Below are 25,063 nucleotides of genomic sequence, written 5' to 3'. Positions count from 1 at the left end.
TGCACACACTCTGGCTGTGCTTTTGTGTTTTGTCAGAATTAATGAGAAAAGTTCCCGTGCCCTGCGGGTAATTAGTGTCCTTGGAGTTAAATAAGCTAATGGCGGGCACCTCTGGCCCAAGCAATTATGTTTGTGTATTGAATAATTGATTCAAAGGGGGGGAAGGGCCGCTAATCAGATCTGAGCATAATGAATTGATTTAATTAACAGGGGAGTCTGAGGGGCCCTGGGAAATGCAAGCTGCACTCTGGTGAGAGCGAGCGCAGCAGACTGCAAGAGGGAACTGGAGCGCGCGGCTGTGGCGGCTGCTCTGGCCCGGGCTCGGGCCCTAGCTCGGGTTCAGGCTCCCGCTTGGCTCGGGCCGGGTCCCAGCTGCTCTGCCCACGCGGCTGCGGCCCCGCCCGACGCCCGCCCCCCGAGCGCGCCGCGCCCTCGCTCGCTCCTCCCGCGCGCCTTGCCTGCCCGCGGCGCTGCGCTCCGGGCGCCGCTCGGTCCGCCCTCGTCGGCGGCCGCGGGGCGCGGGGCCCACGCGCGACCGCGGAAAGCATTGTTGGCGACAGTCCGAGCCGCGAGTCCCTTTGCATCCTCCGCCCGCACCCGGCTGGAGCCGCCTGGGGACTATGGTTTTGGACCAAGAAGACGGTAGGTGCCGGGGGACACTTGGGAACAGTGCGGGCTCTACCGAGGCCACCTCCATCCTGGTGACAGAGGCCCAGGCACCAGTTTTGACCGCTGCTTGGAGCGGGTTGGCGGCTTCCCGGAAGCTCGGAAGCTGGACATGTGCCCTGTGTGTGTGTGTGAGTGTGTGTCGAAGGTGCCAGGCTCTGCGCCGCCCCGTGTTTCTCGCCGGGATGAGGAAGTCCCGTGTCCCCCCCCCCCCGTCCCCCCCCCCCCCCCCCCCCCCGCCCCGCGCGCATCCTGGAGCCTGTTAGCTGGGCACACTGCAGCCGGGAACTTTCTCGCTCCTGCCCCACTGCAGGCATCCGGAGTGTACAGAGACCCGTGGGGCGCAGGCTTCCCAGTTGTGGTTGTACCCACCACTAGCCACTCTCTGGGCCTCCTTGAGTATTTTCATATTTTTCCATACCACGGTGTGAAAGGGACCCCCAGGGGGTACTCAGAGAACTTGGCTGGTGAAGGTGTATTCTAACTAGCTTGGTCTTTGGGTCCCCCCAGCCTTGCACCTGGGGGTCTGGAACTTCCGGGGGGCCTAGTTGGTGGGTGGTGTTGTCTTAGCCCCCTGCAGGGCTGGGAGGTTACATGCCCTCAGTTTACCCAGACTACATTAGTGAGTGTCCTGCTGGTTAGGATAGATGGGTGGACTAACCAAGAGAAGTTTGGGGTCTTTTGGGTCTCCTACTGTTACTAGATCCCTGGTGATCTGTTTGTATTAGGAATCTATTTTTTCTCTCATTTGGGTTGCGGGGCGGGGGAACTCAGGATAGTTGAGTCTTATTCTGCAGCCCAGGCTGGTCCAAAGCTCATGGTTGTAACCCAGGCTGGTCTGGATCATATTCCTTTTCTTAAGGAGCCCCGACCCCCACGACTGCTGTAGACTTTGGGTCTCACAAAATCTAAGTCTACCCTTGGGCCTGACTATTACCTCTCCCGCCCACCCCCTCATCCCTACACCTGCACTGTAGGTATCTCGAGAAGTCATCTCTCTACCATTCTCAGGGCTGAGGATGGTCATACAGTCACACTTAGAGTATAGGACAGGAGACTCAGAAATTTAGAGTTGGGAGCTGCTAATCACTAGGAAGAGGGTCTGTCTGTCTGGTCTCCTCTTTGGTCCCGTTAATTACTTGTCTTACACTACCATCTCCCCTATGGTGATCAATTGTCCTGGCTTGTCCAGGGCAGTCTGTAGCATAGAAAGTTTTGTAGCATAGGCAATCCCTGAGTCTTAGGGAAGACCAGAGTCCTCCTAAATCCCTAGCTGTTTAGGGGCTTGTGTACAGGGGCTGGGTGGCTTTCATGGAGGAGCAGGATAGATTTGTGCAGATTTGGCTTAGGCCTTTCTAAGGCCTAACAGTTTATGACTGCAGTTTCTGAGAAGGCCTCTCTAGGCTCTCTAGAGTCCCAAAGACAGAGTTTGCCGACAGTGCACTTCTCCAGTATAAGCTGGTTTCAAATTCCTGTGCATTGGCTGCTCTTGTGTGTGTAGTGGAAAGTCAGGGCACCAGAACTTGGCCAGCAGGCATCCTGATGGAACTGCAAATAGTGGTTTACTCTGTCCTGTAACTGTCATGTGCACAAGGGAAAGGGTCCTTGTCACCCTGAATACCTCTCCAGTAACCACTTAGCCAGTGTGTAACCCCATCTTGGAAATAACTTCACTGTGCTGGGAGAAGACCCTCGGGTTCAGGCATGTTGGCCAGCCTCTGAAGAGTTCTGGATTATCTAGTCTGCCTAGGCCCCTTAGGCATCAAGTGAAATTGTCCCCCACCCCCAATGCAGGAACCCTTTTCTTTGGATGTTTCTGCCAGGTACAAGGATGAACTGCTGAGACCTGTTCAGAAATATGTAAGGCAGCTAGCGGCCACCCCCATTCTCTTCCTAGAAACTTTGGGGACTAATCAACTGGTGTCCCCTGGCTGTCCCCAGAGGCATTTGAAGGGCATTTTGGAGCAGTCTTGGTGTGTTGAAGTGAGATCGCTGGCTCACCACCTGTGGAATGTGTTGAGTGAAAACTGCCTCTTCCAGCCCCAGGGCATCTTAGGATTCTACTCAGTCATCATTGTCATTTCCCAGGACCTGGAAGCTGCCTGGGAGGGGGAGGACAGGAGGGTGGGGCCCACCTATGATTTTAAGAGAGGCCACCCTACAGGTGAAGCTCACATCTGGCTCCTTCCTAAGCCCCCTGAGACTTGCTGGGTAGCACTGCCACTTAGTTCTGGGGGTCTCCCTTCAGAACGAGTTTGGGGGGCCATGCTCATAGCTAGGGTGTAGAGAAGCCACCTAGGGTGTAGGGACAAGCCACCTTCACATACAGCACCACTTCTACGCTGATATGCCCTACCTGTTCTGTAGCTCACTGCCTTGTGCCTCAGGCCTGGGAAGCAGGAGTCCTGACTCCTCAAAGGGATGTTGGCCAAGTGGCTGCCTGTTGGGTACCTTGGAAGCTGGCATGAGTGGAGGTTCAGACGAGAGCAGGAATGTGATCCAAGTTGATTGAGTCCTGATTTGTGGGTCAGGGTCAGGACCCCAAAGTAAGACGTAGGCCCCTGGAGATCAGGAGCAAGACTACAGACCTTATATCTCCAGATAACCCAGAGATAATTCTTCAAGAGGCTGCCCTTGCCAGGCCCTGCTGCACTGATTGGCCCTGGTTGAGAGAGGGGGTGGGGGTGGGGTGGGGTGGGTGGAGGCTACACCAGCTGGGCAGGGGGCAGGAAACAGCGAGGCTTCCCCTCACACCTTGAGGGCACAGCTCCGGCTGCAGTGGCAGGGGAGAGATCAAGCTTACAGTCCTGAGGGACAGCGAGTCTGAGCAAAATGATATATTTAACATCAAATATACTCAAGGACTATTAGGATTAAGTATTCAAGATGAAGGGGAAAGCGAAACCCTCTGAGCTGCGAATGAGGCATCTCATTAGAAACAGCTGCTCTTCAGGCTCCTCAAAGCCTGACTTCCCTGCCTAGGAGTGAGGAAGGGCTACACTCCCCACCCCATCCTCCTTTAAAGTATGGGGGCCTCTTAGAATGGAAAGGGCAAGGCTCGCCTTTGGTCTCCTGTGTATGAGATAGTGCCTCACCCCACATTGTCTGGAGCACCAGTTACCTTTCACATGCTTTTCTGTGGCACCTTTAGAGCCAAAACAGATGTGGCTAGTTCATAAGCAGGGAAACAGAGCTGGGAGCACGCCTTTAATCCCAGCACGTGGGAGGCAGATGCAGGCAGATCTTTGTGAGTTCAAGGTCAACCTGATCTACAGAGTAAGTTCCAGGACAGCCAGGGATGCTCAGAGAAAACTTGTTTCAAAAAACAAAAACAAAAAACAAACCAACAAAAATGGGGAAACTGAGGCAACAAAAGAGAAGTGACTTTCCAGATCTGCTGTTTGTTAATTGGTAACAAATGGATGGATGCCCAGCTCCCGACACCCCGCCAGAATCAAGTCCTCGGCAACTGCCAGGACCAAGCTCCTAACATAGCCATCTGGAGCTCTTCTTGAGCTGAAAGTCATAGTTTCCACCCCCATTTTGGAGCTCTAGAATATCTGGGATGGGGGCAGGGCACCCTTGGGGGTTTAAAAGTAGGTGGCCTTCCTGGAGTAGGCAGCCTGGACAGTGTTTTCCAGGGAAGCAGAGTCTAGGAGGAGAGGCACTGGACCTGTCTTCCCTTCCTGCTGGGTGAGCAAGAATTGTCAGCTCCACAGCAGAATCTTTTCTGCTATATCCAGTGCCATAGAACAGTGCTATGCTTCATAGTAAGTTCTCAATAAATATTTGCAGAAGGAAAAATGCCTTCAGACAATTATGCTTGTTCAGAGAGAAGCTGAAACAGAATTCTCCCTCTACACAGAATCAGGATGTTGATGGGTGGTGGGACTGGGGGTAGCATGACACCGCTGTGATCAGGGACAGTCACTGTAGGACTCACAGGAGGAATTTTGTGCTCTGCAGAGGAATTAACCTTGCCAAGCAACTATAGAATCCACCAGCAACCCTAGTCATATCTGGTAAAGAGAAGTCATGATTAGAGAAATAGCTTTCCTATGAGGAAACAGAAATCAAGGTTGAAGGGCTTGGGACAGGCAGGGTCCATCAGACTGACATAGGAGACCAGGAAGAAACCCTGGTACTACACCGGAGTCATTCGCCGAGCTGGAGCGGAGAGACCTCCAGGTGGCGCTGCAGAGCCGGGCAACCGCGCGTCTCCACTCCCCATTAACCCGGCAGGGAGGGGGGCCTCGGGAAATGTGTGCATTTATTCAGTAGCAGGAGTGCAAACCTCATACATTGAGGGAGAAAGGCAGCGGGAGTCGGCCGCCGAGATTCCCCCATCTCTTTGAATATAATTTCAGATTGAGATTCAGATTAAATCCGAGGGGAAAACACTTTATGAGGCTGAAAGCTGTGTCGTTGCCAGAGCCAGGGTTATGAGCTATCAAATGCAATTACATTAAGACAGATTATACTGGGCAAATTGAGCCATTTAGAAGGTGAGAATCAAAGAAACGGCTCTGATCCTCTCTTCCCCCTTCTCTCTCCCTCTCCCTCTCTCTCTTTCTCTCTAAATTGCAGTTCGTAGTTCCTTGCAATTCTGAGGCACAAAAGTAGGTGAGACTGCTTTTGTATCTGCGAAGTGCTTCACTCCTGAATGTAATTCTAGCTGAGTGCAATCTAGGTTAAGAGCCGGACAAGCGGGTAATTAGAGCCCGCTTGCTGCCGGAGGACCGGCCGCCCAGCCGAAGCGCGCCCGGAGTCGGCGCCCTTTTCCCGGCCGAGCCGAGCAGCGGCTGGACACGGAGCGCCCGAGATGATGGTGCTGGACAAGGAGGACGGTAGGTGGCGGGCAGGGGTCCCGACGCCCCTAACGCCTTCACCGCGGCGCGCGGAATGCCACGCACCGGGACTCAGGGATACAGACGCGGGGCCACGCCGGGTTGTGGAGCCAGCCGGCGGCCCGGGGCGGGCGGTCGGACCTGGGAAGGATGAGCGAGCTCCTGGCCTCGCGCCCCCTAGGTTTCCGGGTCTCCGGACTGGCGGGCGGGGCGACGCGATTCGCCGCGGGGCGGCGTGGAGGTTCAGAGTGCCCTCTGGTCTCCGCGCCCTGGCGCTTGGCGCTGAGCGTTTGGTCTCTGCGGCTGCTCCTCGCTCACCGCAGCCATCACCCCCGCGCCCGCCGCGTAACCCGAGAGGCGCTGAGTGCCCAGCAAATCAGCAGCTTCAGGGAGAAAGGAACTAGATAGCTTGGGGGCGAGCGAGAGCGCAGGAGGACCGCGCAAAAGCCGGGATGCAAGCCCAAGAGGGGAAGGCTAACTGGGTCCTGGGGGAGTGGGGGGTGGGGGAAGCTACCCACTAGCATGACTTGGTGAGAGGAACGTCTCCCGTGATGGCCTCTATCTCATGTCTCCTTGAATATGAAGGCGGGAGTTTGAGCCAGGGGAATTGTCCCGCCATGAGCCAGTAACACTCCAGAGGGAGTGGTTTGAGGGTGGCCTGGATGTATGGTCAAGAGCCTGGGTGTATTTAAGAGGGCTTCGGAGCTGAGAGGTCACATGACTGTAGACCACTAGCAGGTGGTCTCATAGACCCAGAAGTCATTTTTGGCTGGGAGTGCCTTGCACTAAGTGGCCTAAAAGGTTGGGGGATCCCAACTGTCTTGAAGGTAAAATACAGCCTGTGTCTTGTGACAGGCACCAGGTCCAGGGAGTGGCTGCCCCAGGATGCCTCGGGTCCTCTGTGTGTTCTGTAGGTGCTGTAGGGAAAGGTGGGCAAGATTGTTGACAGACCCACTGTTAGTGCCATTTGGGTGGGGACTGGAAAGGCTAGGAGTAATGGGGCATCCCCAGGAATCCGCCATTGGGTTTGTGTCTTCTGTCCACTGAGGTGTGGCTGTCCTGACTACTGCTGGAAACTGAAACTTAAGTGACTTGTTCAAGGTCATACCAATGTTCAGTTGGTTGCTGTCTCATCCAACTGTCCCCGACTAACTATATCTTCTGAGGTATCAGAAGGAAAAGGCCTTTAAAATGTCCAACTTAGGTGGATGTATGCAGGGATGACATAGGGGTGGTAAGTCCCCAAAGACAGGCTCTTGGCATGAGTGAAGGAAGAGATAAAAGAGGAGATCTGGATGATTCTGGCTGGCTGGAGGATAACAGCATCTTCAGCACGTTCTCCTCTGTGTGACCCTGGAGCTCCAGGAGGCCATCAGAGTACTGGGCTGGCCCTGTTGTATATAGAATGCAAGGAGGAGAGGTCTGAGGTCAAGACAGGGAGAGAAGAGCCATTGATTTGGCTGTTTTAATCAGTAGTTCCTTATCCTGTGTTACTTCAGATCAGTCATGTCCAGCTCCAGAGTTCTCTCTTGGTTATCTACAGGGACTGTCACTGTGAGAAACGTGTGAAAAGCAGGGTGCATCTTTAACCAAAGTTAAAGTTACTCCACACGCTCAGCTCCCCAGGTCTAAGCCAAGAACCCAGAAGACCTGAGTTTTGTATGAGGGAGCCCTCAGTCTAGGAAGATTAACTATATGTTGGCAAGATGCCATTTCCACCTCTGCCCAGGATCTGCCTTAGAATGGTTTGGGCTCTGGGAATAATGTTAAAGGGATTGGATGCCTGGAGACCTTCAGACTTGCTGGGTAACTGGATATCTTGGGCATATGATTTCTATGTTCCTCACCAGAACTTCACTTTATCTCCTACCTGTACAGCCAAATAATATGGTGCCCTTCACCATTGGTACTATTGGTCTCTGGGGTCTATGACATCATAAGGAAAGTGGGTGTCTGGGTTCCTGGGTAGTATCTGCATTGGGGGATGAAGAAAAGCTGTGTATACTCTTACCTGCCTCTCCACACCTACTGCCTAACTTCATAAACACTTCTGCCCTCCCAGAATGCAGCTGCCTGAACAACATGGGAGACGTGATGCCCTAGGCCCTGGGGATGCGTTCCTCTGCTGCGCAGAGCACCCATTGTCTGGCAGCAGCAGGACCTCAGGCCTCCCATCCGTCTCCCCCAACACCTTTTTTGTACCCGACAGCATCTCAGCATCTTGTTGAGAGAGGCTGGGATCCTCTGGTTGAAGTCGGGTCTGCCAGCTGCAGAGGACCAAAGCCCTCGCTCTGCTGGGCTGCAGGGCTTTCATGTTGCACTTCTGAAAGATAATAAAATATCAATCGTTTTGCCCTAGCAACGGGTTTAAGAGACTTTCTGAAGTATTGAATCGTCAGAAAAAAATTTTTTTTGCTTTTAAGCACAGTGCATTATTAATAAAGTGATCCATTAGGTCGAGCAGTGAAGGGTCACCACAGAGACAGAAAGATCTGTTTTGCAAATGGTTAAACTTCGGGTTTTAAGATTAATTGCTTTCATTTGGATGCTTGCTCTTGGCCTGGCTATCTCCACTTTACTGGAACTCAGGGTTCTCGGGCTTTCTAAATGCTGTGGGTCTCCCATCAGCAAGAGGGTGGTGAGCTCCTCCAACTCTCCTGGGAAAATAGCCCTTCCCCTGGTACCTACAGGTGCTAGCTTGGGCTGGTATCAGACTATGGACTTAGAGTGTTGGCAGGGGAGACTGAAGTCCCAGGGGAGCAAAGAAACTCCTGCCCTGAACCCTGCAAATCAAATTTGACCTTCACTGATGGAGAAGAGCCCCCCTCCACTGCCCCTGAGTGAGGACGGGACTGAAGAGTAAGAGGATGCTGAGGGCACCCAGCTAGGAGTGCCAGCATGTTCCCAAATGCATGCTGGAGCAGGGCTGGTCTGGGTCTAAACGGCCTCTGTAAAAGCCCAGCAGGATAGCTTGGGTGACCACAGGAAGCAGCAGGCACATTGTGGAACTAAACAGCAGACATGATTCCCAGAGCATTTTTTTAATAAGTAAAAAAATGCTTAAGGAGAAGTGAAGCCGGGTTGGGGAGGACCAGACAGTGGAGTCTTCAATTGTTAATGACTGCTAGGAGCACAGCCTCGGCAGCTGACTCAGTTTGTCTGTGAGGTTGCTGCCAGCAGGACCTCCTGGCCTGTCCCATCATGCCTTAGACCACAGAGAGTAGTGTGGCCTGTGGAGATGGAGACTGGGAGGAGCAGGCCACAGTATTGTTCTATGGCAGAGACCCTATCCCAGTGGGTACTGCAGTCTGCTAAGGGCTAGTAAAGGCCTAGCATGGGTGGCAAAGTGGGGGCTCCACCTGGCACTCACCTAGTGCTTGGCAGGAGCGGTTGTCTTTCTCCACACCTGCCACAACCAGCTTCAGCAGCAGCCAGTCTCTGCTGGGAGAGAGGTGACAAATCCTAAGCAGCAGGACAGTCACTGCCCCTTCCTGCACAAACTCAGCCAACCCGAGAGTCTGTAAAGATGAGGCTCCCCCACCCCTCCTAGAACACTGAGCAAAGAGGCAGGTGTTCCACTCAGTTCCCCTGCTCTGCCATTCATTCGCCCACACAGAGGACTTAGGGGGATGGGGGACAGGGAAACAACATAAATTGGTCTGTCGTCCAGAATCCATGTCTCACTAATGTACCCAGATTAACTCAACTGTAAATTGTCTCCTTGGATGGCGGTGTCTTGCTAAAAGTTTCCCATATGATTCATGATTTGGATTGCTTTTAACGGCTATTGGCTAAGCAAGCCGGTGACTGTACAAGGTGATGCAATTGGCATTAGCGAGGGGAGGCACGGGAGCGTGTAATGCAGTCAATACTGCATTAACTACTGATGCCCAATTACAGGGAGCCTTTCAGGAGCATTAAGACCAAGGGAAGCTGAGATCACTAGCCGCTGCTCGCCTAAAAGCTTCACCCTTTGCGTGCCGGGGCTCGGCACTGGCATGGCCACCTGCTTGGCCTCCGTGGCTGCGGGAGCTGCCCGGCTCCTTTGCTCTCTCTTTCTAACCACGCCTCACAAAGATACTTTTAGCACATGGGATGTGCTGGGGTCTACCTCTCACCTCTTCTGAGAATTCATTTCCTCCCTTACACCCTCTCCCAGAGGAATCAGACCCAGTGACAGTCCAGTGCCACCTTCTTTAATTTAAAGAGCCTCTCAGCATTTATGAACAGGACCTGGACGTGGTTTGCTTTGGCCTCAGAAGGATAATTACTGATGAACATCGGATGCAGACCCTTTGTGGTCCTGGGGGAAAGGCTCCTGAGATTCAGCCTCATCTGGGCTGCCAGCTCAAGGCAACATGTGTTGGCTGTGGCTATGGGCTAGGCCATCTTTCAGTAGAAGACAGAGCTGTGGTAATGGAAATGGGGAGAGTGGTGCCCATGAATGACTCAGGCCACGTTAGAGTTCTAAGCAAATGCAAGTTCCGAGATTTGGTGCTCCCCGCACCTGAATGGCGCCCCACACATGGCAAACCTATCTCTTCCTCTATGTAACAAAGAGGTCAAATTTTTGCTTGGATCAGTACTCCAGGATCACAGGGCCTCCCAGTACATTCTGATTAAGGCTTCAGGCAGACCGAGGATTGGTTAGGACAGAAGATAGAGAAAGGGGTGTTACACAAGGTCATTAGACCTGCTGCAGCCTCTACCATTCTGCTGAGCTCTGCTAGTGCAGTGTCTGCTCTGTATGCCATGTTCTGTCCAAGGCTGAGGCTGCTTCACCTCCATACCCTGTCACCTCTGCAATGAGAACAGCTCCATCTGCCTAGATTGTCACCAGAATTAAATGAGGTACTGTCAGTGCACACACTCTGCCAACAGGAAATGAGGCATCTCTGCTCCCTGCTCAGTTTCAGTACAGTCTGAAGCAAGGCCTGGGCCCAGTCCAGTGGCACGTTCACTAATGAGAACTGGACCCTCCTCACTCTCCCTCCTGCCTCTTGGTCATCGCTGGGAGACAAACTGCCTTTATCCTCAAGTCAAATGTCACCATGGGGAAAACCTTCAAGAATACTCTTCCAAGTACTTCCATTTGGGTGGGGCATAGATTAAGGGTCAGAAAAAGCAAGAGAGTTGGCCAGGGTTATGTGAAGAGATAGAACCCAGAGCTTCAGTGTCTTTCTGGTCTCCATGTCTAGCGGATGTGCCTGCCTTTCTGGTCCCAAGTCATGATGAGTTTTGGAGCAGACCATCAGATGGACTGGAACAGCATGTCTGCCTGGGTATCTTGCCCAAGGCAAGAAAGTTACTGACCTCCCAGGCTACTGTTCTCAGATGTAAGACCTCCTAGAAGGTGCCAATTGGCACACATCTGTCCTGGGCGTTTTGAGCTGAGAAGTCCCACGCGTGTGTATGACATAGCCTGTCCTGCCTTCCTGCCTATCTGAGTTGCATGGAGATCAGATACACTGAGGCATGTGGGAACCCTCCTATTACCAGGCATAACTAGCTCTTTCTAAAAGGAGGCCTCCTGGCAGGTCCCTACTCAAGATACAACCATACCATGACGGCACCTTGGAATAGTTGCAGAAGCTGATTTTGTGCATTGCTTCCAACCCTGGGCTCAGTAACATGACATCAGCAGCTTGGAATTGTGCACAGGGCAAATAGTTGTACCTGGGAAACTGGCCCTTTTCCTGGAGTGCCAATGGCTGAGCTTCTCAGCACATGTCTAGGTTGCATTTCAGTGGGATTTTGGACCTCCCCCTCTTTCTTCTGCTGCTACCATCTTGCATCCTATCCACAATCTGTCTCCTGGTGCTTATTACAGCCAGAGAGAGCTGACCTCTGCCGCCCTGGCGTTCATTCTGCTTAAGGCTGTCTGCCACCCCAACCGTTGCACCAAACAATGTAGATCTAATGCGTCCACACTGGCTTGTGTTCCATGTCGTCCTAGTGTTTGCCTCCATCCCTTTGCTCCTGTTATTCTCCTTGCCCCACACGCCATTCCCTCTTATTTGACCATGCTCAGAGACAGCATCCACCTAGCAACAAGCTTGTCTGTCATTGGTGGGCTTGTATTTATGTTCTAAGGGGGAGCCCCTGGGACTGATACAGCTAGAGAGAAATAAAAGCAGGTGGTAAGAGGAGTGAGCAGGCTGAGCCAGGCTTCAGGGGCAGGTGCCTAGTGTGAAGACCTACTGGGCTACATCACTAGCAGGTTTTCCTGAGGGACCTGATGATTTCAGTACAGTCTAGCATGATTCAGAAAACCTGAGTTGTGGTGCTAGTTGAGAGCTGTGTGACTTCAGAGAACTTACTGGGTGTCCATTTTCTTATCTGTACAACATGAGCTATACCTGGTATCTACTGTCCACAAATGCAATACACCAGGAAGCCCCATGCTTCCCGTGGGAACATTTCCTCTCTGCAATGCGATTTTCTTACTCCTTAGGTATCATAAACATACAGCAGCTTTCATTTTACTAAACCCTAAACACTAGGCATCGCCCAATGCCTATGTATCAATGATTGCTACATCACCAACCAAAATTCAGCAGCTTGAAACAATAAGCACTTGTTTAGCTTACAGATCTTTGGGTTGCAGAGTTAGGCTGGGCTAGGCTGGGGTGTTTTTTCTGCTGTTAGTTGGGCTTACTCAAACCTGGAGGTTGGAGGAGGCTGTTCAGTTAGATGCTGCAGTAATAAGACTCAGGACCCTCATCCTCTAGCCATGTCACCTAGCTAGTTATCATGACACAGAAGGATCTAGAGAGAATGGATACATACCAGGCTTCTCGAGGCCACTGTTTGGCATGGTGATAGTGTCACTTATGATATATTCCACTAGCAAAAATAAATCACAATCATCCCAGGTTCAAGAGGTTGGGAAACAGGTTCTACCCTTGAAGATAAGAGGTGGCAGCTTGTATCATGAAGGACATGGCTACAAAGAGGTGTGGAGATCAGTCAGTTTTAGAACCAACCTTCCATCCATCCCCAGCATCCGCCCTCTGATCTCATCCAGTGCCCATAACAACTTTAGAAAGAAGCCACTCTTTATTTCACAGATAAGAAGACATGATACAAGAGCCTGTGGATTGGTCCCAGATCCCACAGCCTTCTAGTATCAGAGCTGGGCTGTGAAACCAGATCTGACGGTGGAGCCCTGAGCTCATTCTCTGACTTGCTGGCTTCGTTTCCCATCCTCCACCCTTGGGGCTGAGGAGAACTCCTGGTGGAGCCTGTTTGGGGTGGGAAGGAGCTGTGTGTTTGTGTGTATGTCTGTGCTTCTGTGTGTGTGTGTGTGTGTGTGTGTGCGCGCGCACCTTGGAGCCCTGGACCCGCTCCACCAAAGACAAGATTTGGGGTAGGAGCATGATGAGTCCATCTCCACTGCTTCTCCCCACCTCCCTCTGTCCTGCACAGTTACAGCCTGGAAGGGGGTGAAACTCCATGGCTAGCTTTAACTGGAGCACATATGCAGATGCAGGACACATCAAAGTCATCGGTTGGCCCCTGGCCTCAAAACAGGGCAGTAAGTGGGCTGGTGAGAGGCCTGTGTACATTCATAAACCAGCTGATTGAAAAGCAATATTTCAGATAAATACAAGCCAGCGATCTATCAGTGGTTGTAATAAAACCCAGGCTTCAGGCTGTGATTTTATTTTGAAATAATAAGAATTGCTTGATTCTTTTTACTTGAGTTACCATGGTAATTCCGGCGTGGAGCGGTGTTATATTGATTTAGAAAGTGGACAGTAATATTTCTTTTGTGTTATTCTGTTTCTAGGCCTTGATTTCTAATTTCTACTTGGAGATTACTTTTATAAATTTCTTAAGTCCTTCCACTTTCTCTCCCCCCTCCCCACAGTATAATTTTCCTCTCATGCACCACGATGTTCTGAGCTTATTGGTTTGCTCTTATTTTAAATTAAACTTGCTGGTTTCAAATATTGAAATGACATCTTTGTCTGTGTCTGTACTTTGGTTTAGCAAAATATTACAGTCTGACGCTCTCTGCTTAATAATTTAAGGGAGGCTTTCTGTCGGCCCTCACTGGGTGCTGATAACTTATGACTCAACCAACGCAGGCCTTAAACTCGTGACATTTTAATATTGTGTGGCAGGAGCAGCCGCCCCTCTGCTCTCAGTCTCCGTGGAGAAAAATCCACATGGTACTCCAGAAAGGAGTTTTAATAATTCAACCTTGCTGGTTGGCTCTCTGTGACTCCAGTGAAATATGTGTGTGTGTGTGTGTGTGTGTGTGTGTGTGTGTGTGTGTTGGTGGGGAAACCTATGCTTTCCAGAGGATTCAGGACCTTGCTAGCCTGGATTCCCAGGACCTATAACCTGCACCCTGATCCAACTCAAATTCCATTCTTTCTTGGATATATAAGTATAAGGCCATCCCTCGTGTCAAATGACAAAAGTTGCCTGTGAATGCCAGAGAATGCTTGAACTCTTTGATCCACTGTTTTATCTTGAAAAACAAGTGGATCTCACACAGGTTTTGAGTCAGATAGACTAGGTTCAAGTCTAGCCTTTCCACACTTGCTTGCCAGGCCTATCCTCCTGAAGAAAGCTCGTAGCTGCCAGCCCGCAGGGTAGGATATGTCTGTAAACCCCCTCAGTGGCCTGAATGGTGGTAGATTAGTTACCACTGTGTGACAGATAAGCTTGGAACTTAGCACCTTGACACAGTACACAGCTGTCATCTCAATTCTGTGGGACAGGGGGCGGGGGCAGTTCAAGTGGCTCCTCAGAGCCTCTCAGAGATGGTAATGATGGTATCTGTCAGCCAGAGGTACAGACTCTTCTCAGATCCACCTGGAGAAATGATCACTTTTCAGCTCTCTTATTTGCCCATAAAGATTCAGTTCATGGGTGGTTTGGGCTAGAGGCCTCTTTGGCTTCCTACTGCAGGTGACAATACCTTCATTTCTGTGAGCCTCAGCACCGCACAGAAACCTCTGTACTATGGCAGCTTGCTTTCTGAAGGCCTCCAGTAGAAACTAAAGAGGAAGTCACAGTCAGCTTCTGCTTACTACACCTTAGGGCTCAGGTATCCAATGGCTACCTGCACTTTACCCAGTTGTAGGAAGCTTACCTTCTGTCTGGAAGTTACAATGTCTAAAAACCAGCCAGCCAACCAACCAACCAACCAATGCCAGGGGTGCCTATGATTCTCCTTCTTCCACTGCTTCATTTTGCTCCCAGAGTAGGAAATGCATAACCCAGAAAGTGGGTAAATGACAGGGCTGGGATAAGGTCCCTGTATGTCAGGAGCATGGGAAATGATTGGCTCTAGTGTTATGAATTGATGGCAGTCATACTTACACACCACACACACACACACACACACACACACACACACACCACATATCCCTACCTCACGTACACATACATAGACATTCCTTCTGGATATGGAGGCTTCTGGACTAAAGGGTTTTTTCCTTTTAATTTTGTTTTTAAAAGGTGGTAAATATGCTCAGATCAGTTAGGGTCCTGAAGAGCAGCTATGGTGGGACTTAGTTGCTCAGAGCCTACCCTCTCTCTCAGCACCTTGGAAGAGGTAAGGGTGGTCCCTTCTGAGCCAGCCTACTTGTAGCTGTTAGCTGAGAACTTCCATCTCTAATGGCTTTGCTGGGTGAGATGAAGACAGACCTATAAGGTAGTCTAGGCAGAGATGGCTTTACAGTTCCCGTGTGAGGGAACAGGACTCCTGTAGACTGGAGCACTCCCACAGGCGCCTAAGGAGCATGGAGCTGAGAGCCAGAACTCCAACATCCCCATCCTGGCCCTTTGCCTAGTAGGATCTTTTGGGGCAAGTCCTATTCCCATTTACGTTGGCAGGGTGGCTGGACAGTTGGGCTCTTTGCTTGTTGATGGGAGGCTACCTCTTCCAGGCAGCTGCACACCCGCCTCCCCTACCCAGAAGCCATTTCCCATCTGTGAGGCCTCTTCTTGGCAGAGGACAGGACCCTGGGGAGCATTGGGTAGGGGGCAGGGCTCCCTGGGGCACCTGGTTGCAACCTGGCATCGGCTCAAGTATAGAGTGTGGTGCTTTCACCTGCCTGTTTGCCCCAAGGATGCCTTCATGCTGCTCTTTGATCTCAGGCGGAGTTTATCAAATTCATGGCAAGGCTGTCTTACCCACAAGAATAATATCTCATTTCAATATTATTGAAAATGCTAAGTTAAAAAAAAGAATCTAGGAAAAAATTAAAATCGGTTGAAATAATTAACACAGAGTTAAGCTGGCAACAGTCACACCTGCACCTGGTAAAATATGTTATTGGCTAAAAATTGACAGAAGAATCAAATCTTCCTGACAACATTTAGATCTGCAGAAGCTGGCTCTGGAAATATTTTCTGGGAGAAATAATTGTCACAAAAGAAGTCTCAACAGTGACAAACACTTTAATTTACAAGATTTGATATGAGCTAAAAAACAAAACAACAACAACAAAAACCCAGTCATGGACCAAGCAGTCACTAAAAAACGTTAAAATAATTGATCTTGATGAAAATAATACAAATAAATTGGGGGTGTGGCTTTATAGTGTTGAACAGAAAAATTGATCAAGAAATTCAGTTGACCCAGTGAAGCGTATTAAGAATTACTTTCTTAATTAAAACCACCACCACTGGTATAGTTATTATCAAAATACAGGGCTCAAGAACAAGATCCTAATAGGAGGGGTTTGGTGAATCCATTTGGGTGAGTGAGCCAGCAGGTGAAGGGGGTCCAGAGTGTAAGGTCAATGCAAATCTTAGACTCATTTGTCCCAGGATGAGGTAGTAGGCAGAGAGGTCAGAACTAGAGCTCAAAGCATCATGGGTATGACTGCAGTGGTAATCATTGACAGAACCACACTGTGAGCTGAGCCTTGGTTAGGGTTGAAGATTCTTGTGGAGGTCAGTGGGAGCCCTCTGAAGGGCTTTAGGCAGAATCAAGATGCTTTATCAGATCACTTGGGCCACTCTGTGAGAATGCACTGGAAGGGATGAAGCTAAAAGCAGACAGTGGAGCATGCAGTGGGAGGAGGGGACCCCCTTTCAGCTCTGCGGATGATCACTCTCCACTCCTATGCACACGTGTCCTTTGTTCCTTCCCTTACTTTCCTTCCTAGCTTGCATTCTGGTCCTATGGAGGAGGCGGTGGAAAGGGGTCTGGTTTGGTCATGAAGGAGGTGTGTTAATGTCTAGTCTCCAGGAGAGAGAACCTCCAAGGTCACAGGCCCAGACACTGCAGATCTGGAATCCAAAATTCTTTAAAAGAAATAAGAGCTCCATGCAGGTCTGACTACTTACTGCAGAGGTAGCTCACTGGTTAAGGAGGTGGCAGGCACAGCTCTTGTCCCATGCCTGCTCTGCCACCCTCTGTCTGTGAGATCTCAGGGAATTGTTCTTTTGCCTACTGCAGGGTGACCCTGGGCATACCACTTAACTTCTCTGATCCTTGATTTTCTTACATATAAATTAGGGCCTACAGCATGCTCAGTGTTCCCTGCACAAATTTCAAGACCGAGGAACTGCTGGTGGTTTTGGAAAGCCAGGAGTACCTACCATAACTCGGGCCACCTTCCCTCTGACATCTCCTTGGTCCTCAGCTCCTCAAGATCTGAGAAGAATTCTGGAGACTTATAGGGTAGTTTTCCTAAGGTACAGTTTCCTGAGATAGACCCCCCCTTATGATGAGTCCATGGAGACCCCTAGGAGCCAGCCTCATGCATAAAAAATGGACACATACCTGTTAATATGAAGGCCCAGACATTCCTCTCATAAACCAAAGCTGGAATGTCTCCTTCGTGAGGCCATTTCCACAGGTGAGAGACATGGAAGCTAGCCTGCCTTTGTGGAGACAGCCCTTAGCCCATACGCCCATACTCAGAGGCAGGGGCCTTTTTCTGCCACAACGTATGCTTGGCACCCCCTGCTAAACCGGCCCCTTCAAGGACATTCTTGCCTCTTTCCCTCTTACCCATGTGCCTGGGATTTGAACTTTCATCCAAACTTGAACCCTGCCCCAAGTAAGGCTCACAGGTCCCAGGAAAGGGCACTATCTCTCCCCAGCCCCCACTCTGACCTAGTCATTGTGCGTACGCCATTATATAGCTCTGATGACCCATGGAGCACATGCCGCACTTCACATACCACTGTGCATAGTCACACTGGCCTACATAGAACAGGTTCAAGGTTCTGAGAGACGGCCCCTTCCCTACAGGCATGCCCTGGTGACAGATAGGGCCTAGTCCTTGAAGGGCATAGATGCTTCAACAGAGAGCCCATCCCTGGTGGTCTAGTGGTTAAGATTTAACATTCTCTTAATAAAGCCCTGGGAAGATAAACTAATATAATTAGTATGTCATTCATTTTCATATTCAATAATATTCTACTGTGTATACGTATATTTTATTTATCCATTTGCCAAATGATAAATGATAGACATTTGGATTATTTCTACTCCTTGGCTGTTAAACATGTTGTTCAGACCAACATTTTTATTTCTCTTGGACACAACGTACTTTGGAGTAGAATTTCTGGGTGGTGAAAATTCTGTGCTTACAGATATTTGTGGTTGGTGTGTGTGTGTATGTTGTGGGTGTACCTGTGTGCTTGTGACAGGATGTCCATATACCATGACACATATGTGGAGATCAGAGGACTACCTGAGGTATTGGTCTTTGCTTTTTATCTTATTTGAGACAGGGCCTCTTGTGTGCATACCGGGTTAGATGTACTGCACACTTCTGGAGATTCTCCCATCCCTGCCTCTTGTGTTCTTGTAATAGGATAAGGACTATAGATTCACGCAACATAGTTTCAAGCTTTTATGTGGGTTCTGATGATAAGTGTTTTATCCACTAATCCGTCTCCTCAGCCTAAGACATTTGTTCTAAAATGAGCAGGGTTGTTGATGGGAAAAATTCCTTAGTTGTCCCAGCTTCCAGAAGTGAGTTTACCTGCCATCTGGTCCTTGTCAGATTCTGGGATTCACTGTAACCTGGCTAGCCTCGGTTTTCTGGTCTGTGGCATAGGGCTAGTACTCTTTCAGCTCACCTTGAGTGCTTTGCAAAGTAATATTTCCTTGTGGGGCATGTGAAGAAGTGTGGGTGTTAGTGCTTTGCATTCTTTTTGCCCTGTAAGCTGGGTACGGCTGCTCCGGTTTTGCTTATAGAAAAGCTGAAGTTCTCAGAGAGACTAAAGGACCAGTCTGCCGTGTTAGTCAGTGGTAGAGCCTCAGCTCGAACCCAGGCATGTCAGAATCCCTAAACTCTGTGCTGTATTCCCTCACCACAGAAGCTGGCGTCCCCATAGCAGATGATCACCCTGAGAGGGGCACACGGGAACCCTTTAGGTAAAGTTGTCTGGATGCGTGGTTGAAGTAGGTGGAGGACAGTGTGGGACCATTGTGGAGAAGGGACTGTTTTCTAGACTGCTCAGCAAAAGCTTGAAGGAGGAGATTCTCCTTAGACTGACTGGGAAGGTGAGCAGAAGGTTGGAGACACCTGGGAGATTCTAGTGTTTGCCAGTCCAGAGCTGCTAGAAACCTAGAGGGGTTTGCAGGAGTCCATGGAGATCTCACCCTGGAGGAAAGATGTGAGCCTGCCCCTCTGGTGCCCCTGACCCTCATCCCCCACCCCTGCCTGCTGATGCCTTGGGGGTGGGGTGGGCCTTGCCTGACTGCCTCAGTTAGCCTGAGCGGTAATAAAACACTTTAAATTTATTGTGACATTTGGATTTAATTAAAAAGTACATACTTAGAGAAGTAGAACATAATGGGTAGAGAGGCAGGGTGGCTTTTCCCCTCCTTTCTTCCCCAAACTAATTAGCGTTGTATTTTAAATTGTTTATGTGCCGCTAATCATCGTAATAAATCATTTATACTGAAAAAGACACACTCCGCTGTGCCCGCCGTGCGGGTTCCGCTCGCCGGGCTCTATCGCGAACAAATTGATCTAGAAGTGAATTTATTAACCACTGGGGAAGAAATCATTAGTGCTTTCTCTAAACATTCCCCAGGTACGCTTTATCGCCACAGTTTATGCTGTAACTAAAAGGAGCATTACCCAGGCTTTCGCTGCAATTTCTTTGAAAAGCTAGCAACCCACTCCCAAGCTAGGGGGTCCCTGCCTCCTTGCCCCTATGTGGTCTGGGAACCCCAGCTGCTGTTCAATGTTCCTTTTACAATAAGGAGTTCCCCATGAAGCCACTACAAGATGACGATGCTCCTGTAACTCTTTGTCCCCTGCCGAATGCTTCATGGTTACTGAGGTTTATGTCTTAGGACCACCATAGTATAAAGAGGGCCTGAGGTTTAGGAGAAGTAAGGGGAGGCTGGGTTTGCAGAAACACTGGGACCTGAAGCTTGTTAGAGAGTGGCTTCCCTATGCAGAATCTGAGAAGACGTCAGCTGCGGGTTGACTATAGGTGAAAAAGGAGCCCCAAGTTGGAGCACAGGACCAATCTGGAATCCCTGGAGCACACTCTGATGATCTGGACCCCAAAGCCTTTCTCTCACAAGCTCTGAAGCCTTCTTCAGAGTTTGGCTGGAGTAGTCTATTCTGCCCAGGTTCCTAATGAGGCCTTTTGCCCTATGTATTGTGGTGACTTCACAGTCCCCCCAGACATGGCCTGACAGATGACAGCTTGACCAACAGGCAGCTCCCAGCTACAGATACCATGTGGTACAGCTGGTAGCTGCATTAGCAGTAATCTATTCTCCTGACTGCCACATAGTGGCCTCCTCTTTCCTGGAGACTGTGCTCCAGCACACAACACACACACACACACACACACACACACACACACACACACACACTTCCTTGGGGCTGTGCTCTACGTCCTCTTCCTCCATTTACTAGAAGGGAAGTTTATTCTGAACAAGGATCTTCCCTTTGGGAGCCCATGGCTGGTCTAGAATCCATAGCTACCCCACCTCAGAGTCTACCATCTAAACTGCTTCCCAGAAGGTCAGGACCCTCCCACTCCTTCCACAGAGAAGGGGTTTAGCAGCCCCTGGGGTGTCAGCAGGAAGCCACAGCCCTATGCTGTTTTAGCCTGTACCTAGAAGTTCCCTGTCTTTTTTTTTTTTTTTTTTTTTTTTTTTTTTTTTTGTCTTCCTCCAGTGTCCGCTGTCTCATAGTAGTTAGCAGGAGCCGTGCTCTGCTGCTTCAAGAAGGAAGCAGAGCCCAGCAGCTGGGTAGGCTGAGCCAGACTGTAGGGTCTCCTCTTTGTTCCTGGAGAACACATTTAAAACTTTGAATTCAAAATTGATTTTGAAGGGCCCTAATCTCTGATCCCCGACGCTCACGGTGTGTCTGCAGCTCCTGCCAGACTCTCGTTTTCTGGTTCAGCGAGTTGGTGCTCATGTCCCCGATGCTGTGAAATTGAGACTCGTCTGAGAGTGTGGGTCCTCCTCCTCCTCCTCTGTGGAGATTGTAGGCCTCTTGGGAACCCCGTTTCATTAGATGGGTGACGCTGGCTTTACAGGTGCCCACGATGTAGCTGAGTCACTGTCTGGGGAACACAGCTTCCAGACACATCCCTCTGCTCTCTCACAGAAGTGTGGCTCCAGGCAACACATCTCTAAGGAACATAGGGACTGGCTTCTGTAGCCTGGGATAAGATTGGGGGGACTCCAGACAGAAAAAGGCTTGGGTTTGGAGTTCTATAGGAAATTTCAGGGGGTCTTTCTTCCCATTGGCTGCTAAAGGCTCAGCCTAGGCTACAAGGGGAAAGTGGTCATATTTATACACCCACAGGACCTTCAGAGAAGAGCAAGGTAGGCAAGGTCTGTGTGAGGAGCCAAGGGGTTCAGGACAGAGCTAAAGAGGAAAGGACTGAGCTGTTGGCCTCCCACAGACCCATGAACCCTGCAGCTCTACCTGCCACACCCTGAGGAGGGCAGAGTAGGTATGTGTAAAGGAACCATGGAGTAGAGCCCTGGGATGCACCTCTCAAAAATTCACTTCAGAAGAGCTCAGTCTGTAAAGTACTCGCTATACGAGCATGGGCGTGAGGACCCACATTTGCTCCCTGGCACCCATTAAAAACACAAACGTGTGTACGTACATACATACATACATACATATGTACATACATACATACATACATACATCTTCCTTTTTCTTTGGACCACAGAGCCACAAGTGTCTTGGGCTATGTGGTAGAGGGGCAGCAGTATGCCACCAGCCCCCTCCCCACCCCCCGGGACCTGCCTGCATAAATCTGTCCACTCCAGCCAGAGATGCTTGCCAGTAATATCTGGATAGCTGCCATTAAGTCTCTTCATTCATTTATTGAAGCGATGCTTAAGGCTGCTGTCAGGTTCAGTACTAGGAGAACAGAGGTAGAGAAGACAGGCCTCAAGAATTACACCTTCCGAAGGGAAACAAAAGCAATGGCCAGTTGCTATCGAAAACTCAAAAGGAAATGACAGGCAGAGAGTGGGTGGTTTAAATAAGGAGAGAGTGTGGCGGGTGGAAAAGCCCCCTCTGTTGATATTTAAGCTCCAGGACTGGACAGCAACGAGCACTGAAGAGCCTGCATGTGCAAAGACCCTGAGGCAGGAGTTGGATCTGGAGTGTGGTGGAGCTTTGAATGGGATGGGGAGGCAGGGCCACACCGCGTGAAGCTCTTGCAGGCTCCGTGCAGAGCAGGTGTATCGTGCTCACTGTACTGAAAGCTGAGGAAAGGTTCCAAGCTGCACAGTGACCAGCCTGGTTTATTTGGAAAAGCTTCTCTCACTGCCCAGTGAAGAATGAGCTGTAGAGCAGTAGGCTTGTAGGGCCTGTGCAGGAGTGTGGTGAAAGGAGAGAGTGGGGGCTGGGTTACTCCAGTTGGTAGAATGACGAGCATGAGTAAAGCCCTGAGTTTGATGCCCAGCACTGTATAAACTGAGTATTGGTGATACATGCCTGCAATTCCGTCACTCTGGAGGTAGAAGCAAAAGGATCAGAAGTTCCATGCCATCCTTGGCTACATAGTTAGTTCCAGGCCACCCTGGGCTACAGGAGACCCTGGCAAAAAAAAAAAAAAAAAAGAGAGAGAGAGAGAGAGAGAGAGAGAGAGAGAGAGAGAGAGAGAGAGAGAGAAAGAAAGAAAAAAGAAAAGTGACTCTGGAAATAGAACCAGAAGAGCTAGCTAGGATGGGGAGCAGGAGGTGTGTGTGTGTGGTATGTGTGTACGTGCATGCGTGTCGTTTGATGCTGAGTTCCTCTAAGAACATGTAGATGGGGTTGGTATGATAGTGTGGGTACTATGAAGGGGAGGTGGGGCACAGAGACCAGCTGGTAATCAGGGCTCCTAGCTGCTTTTTTTTTTTTTTTTTTTTTTTGACAGGGCTTCTCTGTGTAGCCCTGGCTGTCCTGTAACTTGCTTGGTAGAACAAGCTAGCTTCGAACTCAGACATCCACCTGTCTCTGCCTCCCAAGTGCTGGGACTAAAGGCATGGGCCACCACACCGTCACCTTGCCTAGATCTATAGCCTTTAAGCTATGTTTGAGACTGCAGGGAAACAAACAAAAAAGATACCCATTCCTGTCACAGAGAGGGAGAGGCCACCCTGGATACTTGTACCATACCAGTTAACGAACTTCAATGAGCACGTACACTTCTTGTGTGTCCTGTTCCTGATTAAGGACCAAAGAAGACTGCCTCAACTGCCCCAGTCTTGGTGTTTCCTCCTCTCAGCCTATCTAAAAAGTTCTCAGCTGGCTCCTGGAATGTATGTGTCCCCTCCAAATCCCTGAGCTTAATCCCAAGATCCACAGTAGTGTGGATAGGAGATATGACCCTTAAGGTTAGAACTGCATGAATGGGATTGATACTTTTATGCATGGGAGCCCAGAGAGTTCCCTTATCCCTTCTGGTGTGGGAAGTTACAGTGGGAAGACAGCTGCCCATGAGCTAGGAAGCAGGCCCTCATCAGACAATGGACAGGCCAGTGCCTTTGTTCTGACCCTCCCAGGCCCTAGTGTGGAAAAATTAATCTGTTGCTTGCAAACCACTAATCTGGTGTTCTGTCAAAAGTGCCCAGGTGGATGAAGATTGCAAGACTCTTAGCCCACACTCCAGACCATGCAGGGCCTAGCTTTCTTCCCCAGCCAGGGCCTCAGCACTTTCTACCTCTAGACATATCAAGGTCACAGTGGTTTGTAGGTTCTGATGAAAGATGCTAAGGACAGTTGGCCTCTCCCAAAGCCCATTGCATAAGTGCCTCCTGCTCTTACTGTACTGGAATTTGCTCCCCAGGGGGCTCCACTCTGCTGAGCCTGAGTCAGCACTCAGCTCCCAAGCAGCCCATCCTGTCCTTAGCTGTCTCTGCAATAGGTTCCAGAGCTTTCTTCCTTAGCAGGGTCTTCAGGGGCTTAAGAAAAGTTCACTTTTCCCCACTGTTTAGGAAAAAGACAGAGTAATGCCATCATGGTTCCTGGACAGAGCGGGCTGGGCATGGAAGCTTCCTGACAGCAGCCTGTGTCTGTGCCACTCGTGGTCACTCTGGGGTTTGTCAGGGGGCAGATTGCATGGGGTTTCTGACCACTGGCTCACAGTGACCCTGTAGCACTCAGGAAGGATTGATATGGAGAATTACCCTTCAGCCGAGTGGGTAACTGAGTGTTCTGGGACTGGCAGCAGGTGCTAGGGAAACTACCAGGCAGTCCTTTCTGTTGTAGACTACTGGGGGCAGGACTTGGCAATTGAGAGAAGGAATGTGTTGTAGGACTACTTTCCAGTGTCTTGTCCTGTGCCAGGCCCCCTCCAGAACCTTCCATCTCCACCCCTGCCCCCATCATCGACACACAAGCTCTCAGTTGTGAGTGGAGCCTTCCCTTTCACTTTTGTCACCCAGCATTGGAACTCAGCAGTCTTCCCAAACAGCTCTGCCCCCTTCCCCAGGACCTAGAGACAGAATTGCTTGATCCTAGCATAGACAGCCATACACTCTCATAGCTGACTGTCTTAAGCTATTGTGTCAAACTTTGTTATAAGGATTTCGTGTTGCCGGGCGGTGGTGGCACATGCCTTTAATCCCAGCACTTGGGAGGCAGAGGCAGGTGGATTTCTGAGTTCGAGGCCAGCCTGGTCTACAGAGTGAGTTCCAGGACAGCCAGGGCGACACAGAGAAACCCTGTCTCAAAAAAAACTAACTAACTAACTAACTAAATAAATAAATAAATAAATAAGGATTTCGTGTCTATGATCTAAATGAATCTTTGAAAGTCTCTCCTCATTTAGCCACTGAGTAAACTGAGGCAAAACTGGAAAAAATGACAGAACCGAATTCATGCCAAGGCCATGAGTCTTCAAATGCCTACTCCCTACCCACCCTCTCTCTGACTTTAGAGGTGTCAGTCCCTCCCCTGAGCTGACCACTATTTCATTAGTCCAGCCCTGCCTCCTAGCCTTACTTTCCCCTACCCCAGTAGGGAGCTGGAGACTAAGACAGCCTCTGTTTCCCTCCCTTCCTTGACCTAGTGAACACCATGCTGCAAACGGACTCACAGAGAGGTCATTATAAGCAGGTGGACTGGGTGACCATG

General features: G+C 50.2%; 1 protein-coding gene across 3 annotated transcripts in view; it reads left to right on the top strand.

Moving 5' to 3' along the window:
- The first annotated feature begins 484 nt into the window (after positions 1 to 484).
- Lmo1 (LIM domain only 1) overlaps positions 485 to 25,063 on the top strand; it is a 37,725-nt gene continuing 13,146 nt past the window's right edge. Inside the window, exons 1-2 of one of the 3 annotated variants that reach the window (XM_034498173.2) lie at positions 515 to 642; positions 5,254 to 5,513. In XM_034498173.2, the coding sequence (XP_034354064.1) occupies positions 5,489 to 5,513 (25 nt within the window). In that variant the 5' untranslated portion in view covers positions 515 to 642; positions 5,254 to 5,488. Of the gene's footprint in view, positions 643 to 4,973; positions 5,172 to 5,253; positions 5,514 to 25,063 lie in introns of those variants that run through there. The other 2 variants (XM_034498249.2, XM_076940589.1) reach the window with 2 other exon arrangements.

The sequence above is a fragment of the Arvicanthis niloticus genome, chromosome 1 (genome assembly GCF_011762505.2).
Source record: "Arvicanthis niloticus isolate mArvNil1 chromosome 1, mArvNil1.pat.X, whole genome shotgun sequence".
NCBI lineage: Eukaryota > Metazoa > Chordata > Mammalia > Rodentia > Muridae > Arvicanthis > Arvicanthis niloticus.
This window is presented reverse-complemented; position numbering and strand designations above follow the sequence as displayed.